The sequence below is a fragment of the Typopeltis vanoorti genome, chromosome 2 (assembly GCF_054136105.1).
Source record: "Typopeltis vanoorti isolate ZY-2024b chromosome 2, IOZ_Tvanoo_1.0, whole genome shotgun sequence".
NCBI classification, from domain to species: Eukaryota; Metazoa; Arthropoda; class Arachnida; order Uropygi; family Thelyphonidae; genus Typopeltis; species Typopeltis vanoorti.
Genome location: NC_143550.1, coordinates 60078467 through 60098517, shown reverse-complemented (window position 1 = coordinate 60098517; position 20051 = coordinate 60078467). Strand labels below are relative to the sequence as shown.

The 20051-nt window shown below is 35.3% G+C and overlaps 1 protein-coding gene across 1 annotated transcript; it reads right to left on the bottom strand.

The window, feature by feature from the left end:
• Nucleotides 1–1090: 1090 nt before the first annotated feature.
• LOC150109071 (ras-related and estrogen-regulated growth inhibitor-like protein A) lies at nt 1091–17964 on the bottom strand. The gene is made up of 4 exons (XM_090405335.1): nt 17646–17964; nt 3893–3949; nt 3378–3454; nt 1091–2330 (listed from the first exon to the last, which is right to left on the bottom strand). Exons 1-4 carry the CDS (start codon nt 17713–17715, stop codon nt 1890–1892), a joined length of 645 nt encoding a protein of 214 aa, XP_090261461.1. The 5' UTR covers nt 17716–17964; the 3' UTR covers nt 1091–1889.
• Nucleotides 17965–20051: the final 2087 nt, after the last annotated feature.

Here is a 20051-nt window from a genome sequence, read left to right as displayed (position 1 = left end):
TCATGATTATCATAATGTAATGTGGAATATAAATTTAGATCAACAGGGGTAAAACGTTCTGGTCCATGTGAGAAATAAAAAAGCATATTTATTATTTTTTTTTAAGGTGGGGTGATGGTTTTTGACGTTTTTTTGGGGGGGGGGGGCAGAGCTGAAAGATTGGACAACTTAACACTTTGTAAGTGTGTATGGTTTTATACTCCAGAAAGGAACCATTGGTTATCTTGCATAAAAATCAAAGATTTTTTGTTGTTGTTTAAACGTGTTTTATGTTTTTCTTATTCAAAAAGTTATTATAATTATCGATTGATAGCTACTAATTTATTAATATTATATAGAATGAATGAAACGTTTTGAAATAAGTGGTTTTAATGAATTTGAGACAACACTTTAAAACCTTTGATTCTCTCTCCTTCCGCCCGGCGTCACTTGTCTATGGTGGAAATCTTGTAATGCTATTACGCGACCTACCTTTTTCAGTAAATAAAAGAAACTGGACATCCTATTATACACCAGCATGAAACTGCTCTAGTAATTAACACAAAAGTCCACTGACTTTTGTGTTAAGTTCACTTATTCACCAAATGTTTACTTCTGTGTTAGTCAACCTGATATGTTAGCGAATTAGTTATTTGAATTTTCGAAGAGCAAAAGTTATGTTTTTCCACATTTTTTTCCCCTTCACTAGCTATCTGTAGGAATAATGTTACCATTTTACTACCAACAGATCGAGTTGGAATCTCACTTGAGATTGGTAGTTAATTTAATTGCCTAGTGTGCCATCTCCAGCGTTAGAAGAAACCCGAGAACGGTCTTTTCATGCCAAGATTTTCCATTTATGTAATCCTTGGCCTATCCACCTTCTGGCAACTCATTCACAAAAGATTTCAATCTTTTCTGGGTGAATGGGACTGCCATAAAAATACCGGATTAAATACTTCACACTTTATTTTTTATTACGTATCCCTGGATATAATACAAATATACTATTTTAATATAGATTCTTTGGATTTGGTCCTGAATTAATTCAGATATTTTCTTTTATCTTTTTTTAGAGTGATGTATAGAAACATGAAGAAAGAGATGATAATAAAAAGGTAAAAAAAACTGTATTTTTCATATCTCACTTTGAAAATTTTACATAATCTTGTATACAGTAATAAATAATCTTAGTTTAAATAAAAACATTTGAAATAGAATTACAAAAGTTTTTTTTTCTTAGTTTTCGCTAAGAAACACGAAGCAGGCTTAGTATTTCAAGAGTTTATGTTTTCTGTCTGTTGATCTTCTTTGATAATCCGGGACCGGTGAACAAAGATTCTTCAGTTGTTCTGTCCAAATTTTCACACAGGAACACATCTTGGGGTGGGGGGGTAAGAGAATAATTAATACAACGTTGTATTTTTGGACACATAATTTTACTTATTACAGTGTAGACTTGTGCGATAATAAACACTAATTTTCTTCTAACGTTTCAGAAAATCGCTGAAGGGAAAAAAACAGTCCCATTTTGTTACCTTTGTTTATTTCTTTATTTCATTTCGAACTAGAATTTCTGGTCACTTGTTAACGCCGATTCTGCGAATAACATTTCGCATTCCGTGCTATATTTTCCACCTAGCGTTTCACTGACTTCCATCTTGCTATCTGCACTGACAGATGTTTCGGGAGTGCGCCTGTCTTGGGTCGGACGGAATTCATTCTCCCCAAACCTTAGAAGGTGTTATCTTCCTCTCTTAGTATTTCCTCCATTTCTTGGGGAGACGAATCTCGGAGTGTCAACCATGGCCTTAAAAACATACACATGGTGCATATTTCGCGATTGATGACGAAGGAGCCTCAAACTCGATGCGATGTGCTTGATCTTCTGTGCTCTTTCTTGCATGCTTTCATAGCGACACTGAGGGCCTCTTTTTGCCTTCGTTCAAATTGTTCTTGCCAAAAACGGCGCTGATGATCTTGGATACGGTCATCACGCTGATCTTCCTCTTGCCTGAAAGTGAGTTGCTCATCTTTAGAGTCCGAGTTTCTCGAAGTAATGTCTGGAAGGCGAGGGTAACTCCCATGTGACTTTCTGCTGCAGAAACTTCGTAGAACTGACACTCGAAGTGGTCGGATAGTTCTTGGCCTTCAGTTATTCGCACTTGTCTCACGTGTTCCAAGTCCCTTTTGTTGCCGAGTAGCAAAACAGGAGAGTGACGTAATGCCATATTTTCTCGAATCTCCCGTACACAGTCGGCTGCTACCAGAAAACTTGATCTGTCTGCAATGCTGTATACAACAACAAGGGCATCTCCCCAGGTGACCTTTTCGGAAGGAAACACATCCTCCTAAAAATACAATAAAAAACAATCCTTAAGAATGAAGTAAGTACGTTGCTTCTTAAATAATAATCTTATAATCAATCGAAATTAAAGCACCAGTTTAGTAGCCTTGAATGTATTACTGAACTATTTTCCAAACGCAAATTTTAACATACAGGATTAATTTTTTTTTTTTTGATGCAATTACCACACTCATTTCCAAAATAGAAGAAACAATCTAATATTTTGTGATATTTTAAACAAATTTCTGAAGCAACCGATATGATTTGCTTTAAATTAAATATTAAATTATGCTTAATTCATACATTATTATTATTATTATTATTATTATTATTATTATTATTATTATTATTATTAGACGACAAGTCCATGGAGTGTGAGGACTCGTTAAAGCACACTATCTTATACTTCGCATTTCAACACGATCTATTGTGTACATCGCACAGTCTGCATTATCTCATCTATTACCCACAAGAGTAATTTGTTTGTTAACTGCATATTATGTTCTCTGGTTGGTTTGCCAGAAAGCATATAGAAATAAAACACCACGTTTTAGAGAGAGAGAGAGAGAGAGAGATTTGTCATATTATCCACTATATGACACTGCTAACTCACCATTTGTGAAAAAGTACTTATGGTATCGTGACGAGAATCGAACTCAGGTGATTTTCAAACGAAAGACATTTCTTATGTGACACTTCTTGACTGCGAATATTATAAATATATTCGCAGTCAAGAAGAAAGCTTAAAAAAAACGTACGTTATTCTGATATTTGAATTAATCGTTCAAAGATATCCCGAACCCCGAGAGTATATAGCTAATGACACATTTCTTTAAATGTAACAAATTATCTATTGACTAAACATCTCACTGTCAAGCGCAGACTTGTTTCCCGATTTAAAAGAGAAAATTCTTGCTATAACAGTCAAAACGGTTGGAAATAAGGAAGGTATTTTTTATTTTTATTCGATGCATATATGTTAAAAAGATCATTAAGTTATCTCCAAAAATGGAATCTAGTGCTGAATGATGAAGAGAAAATTGAAACCTACCTGATCTCGTGACGTGTCCAAGATTTCAAGGTCATAGAGGACGTTGTCCAGGTGCATCTGGGAGCAGTATAGTAAATCTGTCAAAAGAATGGTTATAAGTTTGTGGATATATTTTAAATGTGCAAACACAAACATTTTTATAACACATACATCAAAATTTAAAATTTTAAATAAATGTTATTAGGGAAAAATAGAGTAAATTATATTAATAAATTAAGAAATGTCAATAAATATGTGAAATAAATTTATCGAATTTATGTTTTTAAGTTAATTTTTTTATCTTGTTTTAGAAAATTAACTATCTTGAATCAATGCAAAAATGTTGTAGAGAATCTTATAGTACAAACTTTTATGTATGTATTTGTAAATCGTAATTAATTAATCTATATATATTCTCTTAATATTTAATGCTAGTCCTTAAAAAATAAACTAAAGCCATATAATAAATTTGTCATTAAGTTTTTTAAATGCTTCTTATAAAAATAAAGCGTCAAAAGATGGCGCCACTATCTTACCTTTTTGAGAACTGTATTCCCCAATGAAACGCTGTGTTAAGTAACGAACAGTTACAGCTAAAAATAGACAAAAAAAAAAACTACATAAATAAATATATATATATATATATTTGTTTATTTAATAATAAAAATTAGTATAATAAAATAAAAGTATAATAATTTTATCATCAAAAAAATAATAATAAGGCCATGTATTTGAGAAATGGTTAAAAGTTATAATGGAAAAAAATTAAGAAAGGGATCCAAAAAACCATAATCCTCCCGTACCCTAAGGAATTGTACAAAGGAAAAGCGCGTAAACTTGTTCCAGTTTATGATCATCATCTGTGTTGAGGGACAACATTTAAGGTGCCCTCAATAATCGCAAGAGATAAGAAAAAATTAGAGAACTATCGTTGAGTTGTCAAAAATACTGTGAATAGTTATGGATCCCTTCTGGTACAAGAAAATGTGAATAAGAGTAGCCACGGGAGAGAGACTTCGCCTTTATAAAAAATATCGGTTGTTGAACCAGTATTAGGAGTTATAATTTCGTTATACATACTGCAGAATGTGTATATTAATGTATATGTGTGTATAGAAAGAGAAAGTCGCAATTTGGAAAATAATTTATATTATTAGTATAATTTACAGCTATTAGTATCACATTTTAAGAAAATATTTTAGGGCGTAACATTTCTCAGAACTGCCAAAATTCTTCAAGTGCATCTCTTAGAAAAACTCGAGCAGATTTCAAATACCATGAATGTTGCTGCCATAAATTGTTGGTGTTTCTTTACATCACTAAATTTAGCTACATGGAAGATAAAAATAAACCATGACAATTGGAAATATCTAGGAAAAAGCCATTATATTAAACGGAAGTGACGATGCGTTTACATATGCCGAAGAAATGAATCACAGTCTGTGCTTTTATGCTGCAGTGGAAAAGTGATGCCTAGAAACAGGTGATGGCGTTCATTCACAGGTCGTAGACTGAGAATAAACGCCGGTATAAAGTTACGTCACTGTCAGCTAAGAGAAGTCTGCTCGTCAAACATAAAATTTCACGTGGGTGACGTCATAGGGGAATAAATGTTGACCGAAATGGACTAAAATTAACTCGTGTTCATTCGCCTGCAAATTCACCTGGCAAAGGTATGTTGCCAACAAGTAGGCTAATTGGAGGCTTTTTTTTTGCTCCTGGAGACTTCATGCTCTGGTTTCAGTAATATATTTAACCATCACTGCAAGTCTTATGTGATGGACTAGAAGTCCGAAATTACATCGTGAAATTCAATTCCCTTAAAAGGTTCATGATCAGGGAAAGAGCATTTTTAAAGAAGGTCCCAAAGAGAAGTATGCAAGAAATGCAGTCTACAAATTGCATCGTGTAAAAATGATAAAGTGTAGTGAATAGTTCTTTAAAACAGTGAAATAATTATAGAAGATAGATTGTGAAATTCAGAAAGAGAACTATTTTAATTATATTATTTATAATTGGATAAGTAGTTCGATTCTTATATAAGCCACTTCCAAGTACATTGATTTAAAGTATTTATAATAAGGGTTAAGTATCTAACACACGCACACACGCACACACACTAGAAAATAATCTTGAAAATTAAAAAAAATACATACATATATATATATATATATATATATATATATGTATGTATGTATATATATATATATATATATATATATATATATATATATATATATATATATATATATATATATATATATGTATGTATGTATGTATGTATGTATTAGAACAGCTTCAAATACAACTACAACGTTTTAATGCTAATTATGTATAAAGACTGTCTATGTTGTTCATAGTCTTTTAACCCTCAATGTTTAGTGTTTTTTCTTTTATAATGTCACCTGAAGAAGGCTGTTACAGGCCGAAACTAGTAGTGTGTTTATATTAAAACCTTTTTAATTAAATCTCGGTTCTAGTCATTCAATTTTTTTCATAAAAATATATATATATATATATATATATATATGTTCTCCAGCGATAAAGTATAGAGAATTTTCACTCGAAATTGTAGTTGGCTATTCTGCAAGAATCAATTATAAGGACTGTTAGTGGAGTGATTAGCGCTACCATTCTGAGGGAAGAAATGATTGTAAATATCTTTGGGTGGGAGATGAATTTCATTGTCCATTGTGGGACACCCAGTCTGGAATGGGTTTCCGGATTATATAACTTTTAGACCGTCCACAATCACAAAGTAATATTGGTTTTCAAAGTTTCGGAGACTAGATTCACATAAAAGTATATTTATGAACTATTAGAATGATGAACTGCACAATAACACTACTCTAATAAACCTGGTTTATTCTGGCATGTTATTACTACATTCGGGGGAGAGCTCCTGTTATGAAATTTTTAGTATTTCTACATAAATTTTCTGTTGTGAGTAATAAAGGCTAAGATTTTGTGATACAACTTCCTCCAGCAAATGCTTTTATGATGCTATTGAAAGAGGCAACAGAGACATCAGTATAATCGTTCACGGTATTTTCTGAAACTTCTCATTACACATGGTAACTTACATTTCATTAAAAATAGAACAACAATCTATTACTTTTCATTGTAGTCAGATTACATGAAAACAAAGCCAACTTGCAATTTTTAATTTTTGATCATACAACATACAGATTGCCATCGTTATTCTAAGGATTCCTTCCTTCCTCATTTACGCTTATGCGTACACCCACTTCACCGTGTATCTAAAGAAATACGTTGGTTAATCCTTATTCCCGAAGTGTCCTCTGTCTGTATATTAAATGTGTTCTTCACGCCGGTTTGCCTGTTTTGAGGGACGAAAAAAAACCGAGTTTCTGGGAGAAAAAATAACTCTTTATGAGACTGGCTCACTCAATATTTCATTGAAAACACCTGATAAAGGTTTCTCACGTCATAGAGGGGATTCGAACGCAGATCTTTCCAATGAAGGGGCCCGTCTAAACCAACTGAGCTATGAAGGCGATATTTTTGTTAGAAATGTTTAGAATTGTCATTTGTAATAAGTACATAATAGTAAATATAAGTCTGTTTTTTTTTCTTTCTGGAAGTTAAACTTCTGCATTCTACAAATTCTCTCTGCGAGTTTTGCCTCTTGATATATTTTTATGTTTAAATTTTGACAACTCGAGTGCTGACAATCCTTTGTTTGGTATCGTCTTTAACAAAGCTTTGCTTAATTAAATGCATAATATAATTTACGAGTATATTCTTCTGTTCTTACATAAAAATGAAGAATATACTGTACTCGTAAATTATATTTCTATTAACTTATATTATATTTATTCTTCCATCATTTATTTTTGTAATAACCACCGCTTTACTTGTGATCTCTAGTAATAAAGTAGCTATATATAGTCTATATGATCTTTTTCAGTAAATGATAGCACACATTACTTGATATTTCTTGAATTCATATCCTATTTTGAAAGGAAAACTTGTCTTTCAAAAATAGGATGTGCATTCCAAAAAGCGATGCAAATATTACGTTGCAGTATGTCACCAAGTTATCCAATAACACAGTACAACACAGGAATTTCACTTTCTTATGCGGACGGTATCCGGAACCTGGCAGCCAAAATCCATGGTTAAAACACATACCTTCTGAATCTGCAGCCAACTGTTTCTCATTTACTTGACAGGTGCTGAAAGTATCTGTCTTACGTAAATATAAAAACCGGAAGGATTTAGACTTTTCAAAGGAAGCACATTCATCAAAGGCTTTCCTTTACATACAGCTAAGCGATGCGGTCAAGTTACACTCGCAATCTGTTGAAGCAAACACCAAAATAACTGAGCGGTTGGTATGCAAGTCTTAAGGATATTTTATTAACAAATCTCACATTTACCTCGGTAATAATTACAGTGATACAAATACTTTGATTTTAGTCTAGTAAGTGTTTATTGAAAATGATTGGGTTCTGAATTATAACGCGTCAAAGTAATATTTTATATAAACGGTATAATTTGAATTTCAGCATTACAGTACGTTTGATTATTAATATCAGAAAATTACATTATATACGGTGAATCATAGAAAGTTTGTAAACAACAAATACCTTGTCAAATACAAGCTATCCTCTTGTGAAGCAAACAGATACTTCAGCAAAGTTAAGTGGAAAGATTACAAATGGAGTAAAGTATTAACTGTCCAAAAACGACGTCTATAAAGTTATTATTCATGGATATTATTTATTACAAATGAAATTTTGTTAAAATAATTTTTATCTGACAACTATAAAAGCGAATTAATTAAAAACTACATTTAAGATGGCTTGAAATCAGTTGTTTTTCAACTATATCCAGATTATTGACCCTTTCAAACAAAAGCAATAATTAAAACTGCTCTGTCTAAAGACAGAGCAGTTTTTGTTCATCTCGTATATTGAAAAGCAGACCACAAGTAGATAGGTAAGTTTCAACTACAAAAAAACTCCCCCCCCCCCGCTTACTGTGATTCAGAATCCCATCCCATTCAAGTGCCATTCCCTATCTAGGAGGTTGATCACTATGATGTGACTCAGGGTTAACTACAGGCGTAACGAAATTTGGTGAGGACTCAATCTCTTCCACATGTTATAGCAAGTATTCATAGCTGTAAATCCGTGTGGGTGTTGACGAGGCCAGTTTGCCTGTTCTGGGGGACGAAAAACCTGAGTTTCCGGATGAAAAAACCTTCGACCTCCTTATGAGACCGACTAACTCACCTTTAGTCAACAGGTGACCAGGTTATGCATAAAGGTTCCGTCCTTACGTCATAGAAGGAATTAAACCCAGGTCTTTCCGACCAAAGGACTTCGTCTATACCGACTGAGCTACGGAGGCTATGATTCAGAATACTGATTAAAAATTATTGCCGATACTTAATATTATTAATCAATACTTAAACTTAGCATGTAGATCAGTTTCTTTATCGCCTTAAAAACTTTCGAAAATTAGGGATAAGATGACACTGAATCCTTAATTTGTACCTGAACTGATCGTCTAATATGTAGATGTGGCTGATCGTTTCATATGCAGAGAATTTGTTTTATTGGAAACTCGATATGGCCTTAATCTCAACCAATCCTAATCCTTATTTTCTGTCTGCATTCTCAGTCGGGTAATTCTTTTCTAAATTGCATATCTTGATTCCTTAATGTATTCTTCACCTGATATATTACGTTATTGATATTAACATTTCTTTCTTACTGATCTGCAGCGTCATTCTATTCTCTGAGTCGATACAACAAATACTTTCTGTCAGTACTGTCTATCTGCTGAAATAGTTTACAAACATTCCGTTTTCTGTAACAAGCACTAATTAATTCGGTTAATTTATACTACTAGTTAATTGATTTATAACTTACAAAATTTATTATAGAAAGTCCTGTCTTTTAGGGTAAGAAAGTGTGAAATGTGGAATAGCAAACTATTCCACGTTTAATAATAGTAAAAAAAAATCACAGTATTCATGGAAAGCGATGGATTGCATGGAAAAAAATTCTTTGTGGATTATTCTTTATTTTGCATCGAAAAGAATATTAATCGTAATAAGGAAATGAACAGCACAATGAGCCTTCCAGAAAGAGATTTATGAATTCATTTTGGCAAAAATAATCTGATGTTTCATTCCTGCTTTTTTTGTTTGTTTTCCTTTCAGTCTTTATGCATGTAGTCTTCTACACACATATCAATCTCAGCAAGAAAATAAAGTCACCAGCAATGTGTTGCTATGAGCACAACATCACAATAAAAAAAATGTTTCCTAGAAAATAGGAGTGAAAAATATATTGTTGACATAACCCATATTTCAAAACGCAGCACTGACCCAGATAAATTATTTAAGCTCCTCTGTTCAAGCAGTTTTTTTTCCCTACCTTCATCGTAGAAACATAAGAATGTGCGTATGGATAAAAGAAAACATTGAAGAGATATCTTTCAAGAAAAGCAAATAGAGAAAATTGTAGCTTCGTTTCGGTTTGACACACACACACACACACACACACACACACACACACACAAAGTTTTAAACAATGAAGATGAAACAGCTGCAGTGCGGGACCTCGAATCATGTGGAACTAACGCGGTATGGCCTGTATAGCTGTCACTGGCATCAATTCTCTGGTTCTTTGTAGGACACGCTTCCCCACTATACAAACAGCTCTAATTCACTGAAGAGTGTTTATGTAACTTCAACAAATGTAACCACACCAAAATTTCAAAACAGAAACGCCTTTTCGAATGATTAATTTCGTAACGAACTCGTCTCGTGATCGTACTATTTTATGAAAGGGGAGAAAGATATGGAACAAGTAGAGGATAAAGAAGAATCGGTACTCGCTATAATTTTTTCCATACTCTCTCTCGACTAGTTTTGTAGAGTACGCTACATGTTTGACACAAGTCAGAGGTTTGATTAAGTGCAATAAATTCACGGGTTTAAACCTCAGTGTACGACGAATAACATCTTAGCGAGTGGACACAGAAAAATGACCACTCAACCTGGATATTCAGACTTCGAAGAGTGGTCCATGTAATTAAAGGTGGATTCCTTGGTTGACTTTCGTTTTATGTGGTTTAGTCACATGGACCACAAAACTAACTGTAATTACAATCTCACGTTGCACTGTATTTGTATTGGAGAAGACTTTCATTTACACCAAGAGAAGACTTGTTTCCATTCCAATAGGTACAAGTACTGGAAAATATGCCACGTAAGTGTGTTGATTTGAAAACATCCTCCGCGGTATTTGCCTTGTCATGCTGTCACCATAGCAGAATATTTCAAATAAGTTTTTATACATGCTAAAAATGTGCTCAGTCAGCAGCTAAGCAAGTTCCGGATGATCAGTTGTGATAAATAAACACATCCGTTGTTACTATATAGGGAAAAACTGCTAACAAAAATAGTAATTCATGTTCATATTTATGCTCTCGAAGTAGTTAAGTTGCTTACTCATGAATAACAACATCAAGCCCTTCCCACTAACATAAGTCAACGTCAGCAATTTAATATGGTTGGACAAATCTCAAAATATCTTTAGTCCCCAAAATATTCGCAGGATATAAATGACAATCGTTATGAAAAGTAACTCGAAGAAGCACAATTTTATCCTTAATTACTAATGTTCTTTTATTCTTTCCTTCCTTATAGTGATTGTTCCAGGCGTGTATCACCATCCTACGGTTTCCTGGCAAAATCCCTATGCCACCCGAAAAGTCCTTCGTCATTTGTTTACTCCAACACTAGTCATCCATCACCAGGACAAAGAAAAATAGAAATCCTCTCAAGCAGTAGCTCCAATAGGAAGCTCTTTACCCCCCCCCCCTTTAAGTAGTTACTAGTAACTTTTTGGGGACGCCACTAATTCTCAGATAGGCGCCTCCGGTGTTCTTTAAATAGCTTTTCGTGCATGCCTCTCGTCTCCGAAGGCTGGTGATGAATAATACCACTAATAACGAAAAGTTTTGATAGTAAACAGTCAAAATGACGTCATATTCGTTTGAATACTCCTCTGGAGCATCCCTATCTGCTTACACACCTACACGTCATCGTTTTGAACATGAGCAGTACAGAAATTGTTCCTTATATCAATTTTGACTGATTGTTCGTTTACATAATGAAACACTGTATGAAATCGTATGAGAGTTTGGGATTTTCGATGGTGCTTTAAGTAAGAATAATGAGAGTATATTATTCTGCTCTTTGATAACAGTATAGTCTCAGTTTATATTCGCACTTTGTTGTCAATAAAGCGGTTATTGATGTTGATTCACATAAGTCAAGGTACAGTGATATCACTGAGTTTAGTCTCCATAGCAACTGGTCCTCTTGGCCTCGCATCCTGTTGGCCATTTAGTAAAATACTATGCGTAGCAGATCTCATGTTTAGAGGTGGTGTTTATATTATTCTCTTCTTCATTTCCCTTGGGGGGGATGGTAGGGAGCCGTTAATAGAAGGTCAAACTCCGTCCATCCGCTTTCTTAGACATGTGGTAGCTTCGTCGCCGGAATGGTTGTCGCCTGTTATGTCTACCCGTAATTCGTAAACAGCTACAGAATGAAACGACGCGTTCTCGTCTCGGCGACGACAGTGCCACCTACACTCTAGCCAGAGGGTCACGTTAAGGGCGCGAGATATATTTCCTGACAAAATGACAAGCTCAATCGTCAGTCGAGCAGTTAGAGGTCTTGGCTCAGATTTCGTACAAGTACGGTGGCGCCGGTGAACGCAACAAGACCTCAGTAGCTGTTCTTGCTATTTGACTGACGGCTATATCATCCACACAGAAACTGGACGGGAAAAAATAAGGGAGACTGGGCAGAGCACGTTGGTTGTAACACATGTCTCCCGTAGATTGTTATCATCATCTTGTACTTCTCCATTCGGCGATACAGAGTTTCTTTGTTCTAAGGGTCTGTTCATTGTCGGCTCGCAAGGCCACTCTCAAACTCCCGTATGTTACTGCCATGGGTGCGATTTGCCTTGTTTAACGCTGGTTTTCATGACCTCTTATTGACCTGCACAGATTGCTTCACAAATGTTATAAGACCACTCCCTCCCCTCTATTCAATAGGACCGGGTAAAGTGTCAACAAGGTCACATGGCGACCGAATTCTTATTAAAACGGATTTCTAGAAACACTCATGTCTTCCCGAGGTCGGTAAAGAGTGTTGTTTTTAACGTAAGAGCCAGTTGTCCATTCATGGTTTCATTCAATATTACGCACGTTATGGTGGAATGTAATGTCAGTGTGGTGCATAACTATTAGTGGATTTTGGTTATTCCAGCTGGGAGGTCTGACGATCAAGTAACTCAATTGTTTTTGTTATTGGGAGACATATGGCAGTTGATGACATTGGAATGCAACATGTTCCCGAATGAGTCATAAGTAGTGTGTAACAGAATCGGTGAATTACATTTAAAAAAAAAATTACTGAAGCTGTTTTATTTCTTGGAACAAAACACAATCAGTAAAAGGTCGACAGACATTCTTTTTTTATTATTATCAAAATTGGCATACAATATCACAGTCATTGTTACTTCTTCATATGTGGTAGGAATAAAATACAGATCTTGAGATGTGGAATAAGTGCGATTCATTTGCGTTGCTTATTAAGAAGGAAGACATTAAAAATCACAGCCTACATTCTAAAGAACTGATGTGGAAAAGAAGGTATTACAGATGGTAATTTTTTCTTTGGGGAGGGGAAGGATTTGCAACATGGAAAATTTGATGATTCAAACTATGAACGGAAAGAACCTTGGAGAAAGAAATAAAGACATTTTAGGCAGATTATAAATGAATTATATGCTGGATGTAACAGCCATTATATTCCATAGACTGCATTTCCGAATCGAATTGAGAAGCACGTGATGTAATAACAATCATCGAGAGACGTGTTACAAGCCATTTTCATGTTCCCAGGTCTACTACCTACAAGAGTAAGAAGCCATTTTAGGGTATTCGCAACATAAATTTTAGAATTCGATGAAGGAAGATGTGTGAAGTGTTTTAATTCGATATTAAACCTCAATAAAAAGAAAGATAATTTATATCCATGTTTCACTGGGAGTCTGAAAGAGTTCGGCAGCAATCAGATATTTATCATTCATTGAGAATTACTAATAAATAATATAAACCTTTTATTAAGGATCAATATTTTAAAAGAATAAGAAATATCATTAAGAGTCTCCGTAATTTAGTCACATGTGGAAAGACCTGAGTTAGAATCTCGTCTAGGACGTAAGAACTTTTTCAGCTGTAGGTGAGTTAACCAGTCTTATGCGGTAATTGCAGGGTTCACCGACACACCCACTGGGAAACTCGGTTTTTCATTCCACAAAACAGCAAACCAGACACACGTAATTTACTTACATGGGATACTAGGGGAATAACGATTAACTACCCTATTCCTTCGGATCTGGTTCTAAGCATAAACGTAAAAAACAGAAGGATTATATTGAGAGAATACCTTAATCGATATACTGTTTTATGTAGATAAAAAACTTTGAAACATAACTGGTATAATATAATACAGGTGTTGTAATATCTACTTTTCTGTTCTCTATAAAGGCTGCTTTCCAGTGCTACCAATCCGTTATTTTTGATGGTATTACGGCGTATATCGAAAATCATTTCAGGTATTATAAAAGAGAACAAAATAAGACGTTGGGATAAGTTCAGGATATAAGGTTGGCCGTACCCCAACATCCGCTTTTATTCACCTCTCAGTCACCAGGAGGTCTCTTTGCATCACAGTTATAAACAGGATGCAAATACTGGCATCCCTCGAACGTCATCATACGAAGGATAGCCAGCCTTCTAGGTCATTAGTCATCGTGGTTTTCGCTAATAGCATATCTGTTGCTGGAGTGATGCCTGCATTACTGAACACTTCGGCATGGGATCTGGGGCATCGCCAAGTTACGAGGAGAAAAACAGAGATGAATGGGTTGTGAAAGGTGTTATTTTTTTTTAATTTTTAGAAACTTAATTAAACGACTCGAGATTTTTTTTTCTCCGATTACACATGAGCAGTACGAGAGAGATAAAGATTCAGAATTTTCTTTTAATTACATAATGAATTCTGGGGTGATTTTTCAGTCATACAAAAGTTTATAGTTTATATGCGAGCTGCAGTGGATACTAATTAGAACAATTGAAATTTAGCAATTCCCTCTCCAATACTTCTAAAACTTTGCCTTCCACTTTCTTTCTTTTTAATCACTGCAACAGTCCTATCCCCTTTTGCGAACCAAGCAACTTAAGAACAATAAATCGTTATTATTTTCATTTAATCCAGAAACATTAACCCTGCTCTTATAATCAACAGTGTGGGAAACTGCCTCTGCTCCCCTGATTTTCAACTGCGCACACACACACGTCAGTGGGTGAAAGAGTAATACGGGAAGGGAGATCAAGTTTCGTGAACGCAGGTCTGTGATGTCATACAACTGGCTTAGAACTGAATAGGTTGGCTATCCCCCAGTAAGAGTCATAATGACCTGCTTATTTTAATAATCGGTGTTTTCCTGATGCCAGAGTTTTGATGACGTCATCCCTTCGATGTGTATTGCTGGTGTCAGAGAATTGACTAAACTGCTGTTGTTCTTCAGAAGTATCACATAACTGCTGATTCAATTTACTCTTTTAAATATTACGTTGTTCTTGATTACAGAATTAAAGACCTTTTAGTCTAAAAATGATTAATGCGTATCTTGACTATTAATATCCCACGCTTAAATAAAGGCACTCAATGATTCTATTGTCCATTGTGCATGAATCGGCCAGTGTGTCTTGTAATTTTGCACCTTATAAATGAAACGGCATTCTTATTATTAAATGAAAAAGAAACTATTTTGTAAAACAGCACAAATTCATTATATAGAAATTTTATAAGTTTCGTAGAATATATGAAATTGATATGCTGTTGTGATTTGAGTGGATAAAGCCTTCACTGTATTGCAAATAGGCCATTGAGATTAATCACCTAGGATTATATAAAGATATGTGCCCAGATTAGCAGATGCATTTCCACGTGTTCTGAAATCCTACTCATATTTTTCATTGCTTTAATAGTTGCACCGATGGAAGCATTTCGATTAGAACCAAACCAGTTAAAGGAGAGTGATCAGGATCTTATCTGAATACATATTTTGCTGCGACCATACAATACACAGATTATATCGCATTAATGGGGAAACTCATTTAGGCTTAAAGAAGTCCAGATATATTCAGTTAGGGTTGAATATTAATGTGGTTATGGGCATTAAACCACAGTTAGAAGGATAAATATATTATCATCTTGTAATGCGATTCACTACGAGTAGATTTGCCTGGTTAAAACTGGTTATTTATTATTCCACTATATTCATCATCTTAATTTTTGAGGATTGTAAAGATTAATAAACAATAATCATCGGCTATGCGAAACACGTCTTTATATTTTTTCGCAACATTTTGTTCTGAATTAATGCGGTATTCACGTTGTGCTAAGCCTTAATAATGGAATAGCTGCTCAGTTTTATTGCTAAAGGCAAAGGTCAGCTTCTAATCAAAATAAGACTCGTTTGTTGTTAGAAACAAACTCTTCTCCTAGATACTATTTTTAAATATTTTTCTGAATTCCTTTGCATAATTTGGAATATCCTAAAATTCTTTCGTTGTATGTGTACGTTCCGTTTTAATAGCTAGTTGAAAGATGAAATGGTAATGTTTATTTTTTCTTGTGCAATATAGATGGAGCCACCGGCATTTTCCTGAGAATTTTGAAGATAGAGATGAAAGAATGAAGGAAGTGGGAGGAGGACTCTTAAGTCTAAACTCAGCACTACATTCAAGTACTCAAAGTACTTGTGCATTCCGGGAATACCAAGGGCTCAAATGTCAGATTTTTTTACATGTTCTTGAAAGCTGCTGCAGTTCTCCCTGTTATTGAATACAGATACAAAAATCACCTGCGTTATCTTTCTCCCTCACATGCATACACATTTTGCGGGAATATCAACCTTTAAAAAATTTTAAATGCAAAATGAATCGTGCATTTTCTTTTTAATTTTTCCCTCAGGGAAGAATATCGCTATTGTCCAATTAATACAGATAAAACATTGACTCAATCAGTCTATTAATAAAAATGATATTGATCATGTTATCTTGCTAAGTACTACAGGATGTGCTAGTGAGTGCGACACGCAAGCAAAGGATGCAACTAGTTATATTAAACTCTTAATACCTTTTTTATTATTGATATATTACTTTCATCTCGAAATATGATTGCAAATGTGTACGGAGGAGAGAGGGTAGAATAGTAAACCACATGAAACAAAATTTCTGCTTTGTTTTATTTAAAGAACAATTCAAATATTTTTGTATGGTCCTTTTCTTTTTATTAGTGAAATATCATCAAAATATTGTATATTACTCTCTCTCTCTCTCTCTCTCTCTCTCTCTCGAGAGAGAGAGAGAGAGAGAGAGAGAGAGAGAGAGAGAGAGAGAGACATGGATTACTTACTGATCTATATAAGATTACTCCGCCATCGCTTAATCGTGTGGCGATAAATATTTATCAAATATTGTCATTTGTCTTCACAACAGTTTCATTCTTATTAAGAGCACGATTTCGTCCACATTGTTTTCATTCTTTGATCACTACTTCTTATTAATTTTTTCGTTTTCTCTACGCTAGAAGTGACAGTTCCAGAAGTTAACATTGGATATGACAACCTCGTGATTCCTGTGTTCCGATTTTCAAGATTACAAAAATTTCGTGTTGCCCAGCATCCGTTTTAAAACCCCAGAGGATATTGGAATTAAATTTAAGCTCTTATAGCTTATGGGGGTGATATACAAGGAGACATTTGCAGAAGTAGTTATATGGGTAATACAGTAAGAAAACGGAAGTAAGTTTTCAGAATGTCTCTTTACTTAAAGAAATACAAATAGTTTTAAGATTTTGGGTGTATGTACCGCCTGAGGCACAATCATTAAGATGACTCAGGATAAGGATTCGAATCCGGATCGTTTCAATGAAATCAATAAGATTCGAATCCTTATGGGAACCAAAAATTTTATAAAGGCTTTTTCGATTGAAGATGATGGGGAAAATGTTGTTTCCTCTTCGTGAAAACAGCAAATTGGACGGAGCATATACTCAATTAAAAAACATGATATAGTTTTAGTTGTTTCAGCTGTAATACGAACCAATACACAGAATTATAATATTTATGTGTAATGAAATTTTGAACTTACCAGACTTGCCAACTTTTGGAGCTCCGAGAACCACCATCCTAATTGGAGACACTTGATTTTTCTGCATCATCGTGGCTCGTTGGGGAGAGTAAAACGAAGCCGTAGAGTCCTTCAACGCTCGTAGTAGTCGACTTGTTGATTACTATGCTACACAAGTAGAGAGAGTGTGTGTGTGCGATATGGATCTTGCAAGGCAGTATGGGTATGGAGACGACTCGCCAAATGCTTATATTCTGTTTTCACAGAAAATAAAAAGAATAAAAATATGATCACCGTGTCGCAGCCAGTACGTTACTGAAAACTTTCGCTTACATTCTTTGCAGGTCTATTCGAGGCAACGGAAACCCCACGTGGTTGTGAGGTTGCCACGTGCCATTGCCACGAGCCAATGAAATCAAAACATCGGTCGCGTTGGAACGTTCCCGTATCTGTGGCGCCGGGTGCCAGCAGTCGATTACAAAGGCAGCGTTCACCACCGCCAGGGCACTAGTAGGTGGCTTTTTGGTGCAGGGAAGTCGTTGCTGTCATCTGGAGACAGAACTAGGCCCGCCCGACCATGGAATGCCAGATGGCACGCGCTCTGCAGGGGTGAAATGTTGAGAAGGGAGAGGGGATGGGGAAGGAAATCGTCTAGCTACAGGATGACATGTCCCGGTAACCGCTAGACTGGCTTCTGCACCTAGATTTCTTTCTTTTTTGAATCGTGCACTTATTCAGCTGAAGCTGCCGGAATTGTCTTACGTTATCCTCTAGGATCAGATCCGGGTACGCCCATTGGGGAGGGGGGGGGGATTTTAATTCAGGAAGACGTTACTTCAGCAGGAAAAGTCTGGAATCCGTAAGCATCAGTAGTAGGATCTTGATATTGTTTGCTATGCCCCCCCCCCCGCCTCTCGCTTCCATTTCTTCCCATTATTGGGCTGTATAATGTCTCTGTCAACTATTCTGGGTGATTAACGGCTGTGAACATCCGCTTGTTGACAGTGAACTTGCCTGTCCATGTTTGTTTCAGAAACGGGAACTGTTTACTTAGAGTTTGCTTCTCTGTCTGTGAGTTTTTTGACGACACATTTTTGGAATGCTTGGTAACGGCGGTTGCTGTTATTCTATCGGAAGTGTCTATTATGCATCGGACTATGTTCTAACTTTCCGCATTCATTGTTCCCTCCCACTCTCCTAAACAGTGCAAGTCATTGCAATAGTTAAAGTGGAGGGGAGAAAATACCCATACTTGTACCTAATACAATAACTGACTCTAATTCATACCTCACAGCCTTTTACTTGACTTTCTGTCTCGAATGGCATAATTTTAACAATTCCATCTCCACCTGAAATTAGTGCTCATAATACGTCAACATCACCAATGGATATTACTCTTAAAAATAGAACAATATATATTGAGCTTTGTTTCCGGTCTTTTTAAAAACAAATTGAGTGATTTCTACTAACGTCTTTGCCGTAAAATAGGATTTAAACATAGACACTTCCAATGCATAACCAGTAGTTGCTATCAACTGAGCCATCCACTTTAGGAAAGTCATTTGCATAGTTTACTCATATATTTGCAGCACTGAGTGCTGATCCTTAGTCATTTTAAATTATCCATTAATAGGATGAACCACTATATGCTTGGATCTCTGCAACTGCATTATTATTAAATTTCATAACATTTTCTATTGTTTTGATTAGTTGTGATTCTCATACTCTTCGACGCCTCCATAGATCAGTGTCAGAAGACACGTACCCTTTGGTTGGACCAGAATTTGGATTGGGCCAAGGACGAGAGAATCTTTATGGGATTATTTCAACTAAAGAAGAATTAACAGTCTCAAAACGGACCAAGGCTGAGATTTTCTTCTCAGAATCTTGGGTTTTTTCTTTCAGTAAAATCGAAAAACCAGAGAATGCATGCTTTGCCGAGACATATCAAACTTTATCGGTAGGATTCAAGTACTCATCGTGTCATTAGTTTGGTTTATATGAAGCCAAGTTACTTGCTTTCACTGACTCTTCATTCAAACACGTTAAGGAGAATGTGAAAACATGCCTGCTGTGAACTTTACTCCACAAGAAAGGAAAAAAAAGGTTACAATCAAAATTTCTGCCTTTACTGTTGTACACAATGAAAACTGAGTCAGCGACTGGACAATTAATGTTCAGTTTAATGGCATATACTATACAACTTCGAACAGGATAATTTTTTTAATCGTTAGGTTAATGAAAAATAGATTGCGATAGCATAATTAAAATGTTTAATTAAATATAAATAAGCGAGAGCTTCCATAGCTCAGTCGGTATCGGTGAAGCCCTTTCGTTGGAAAAAACTTGGGTTCGAATCCCGTCTAAGATACAGAGAACATTCATCAGTCAACTGAAGGTTAATTTGCCGGTCTCATACAGAGGTGG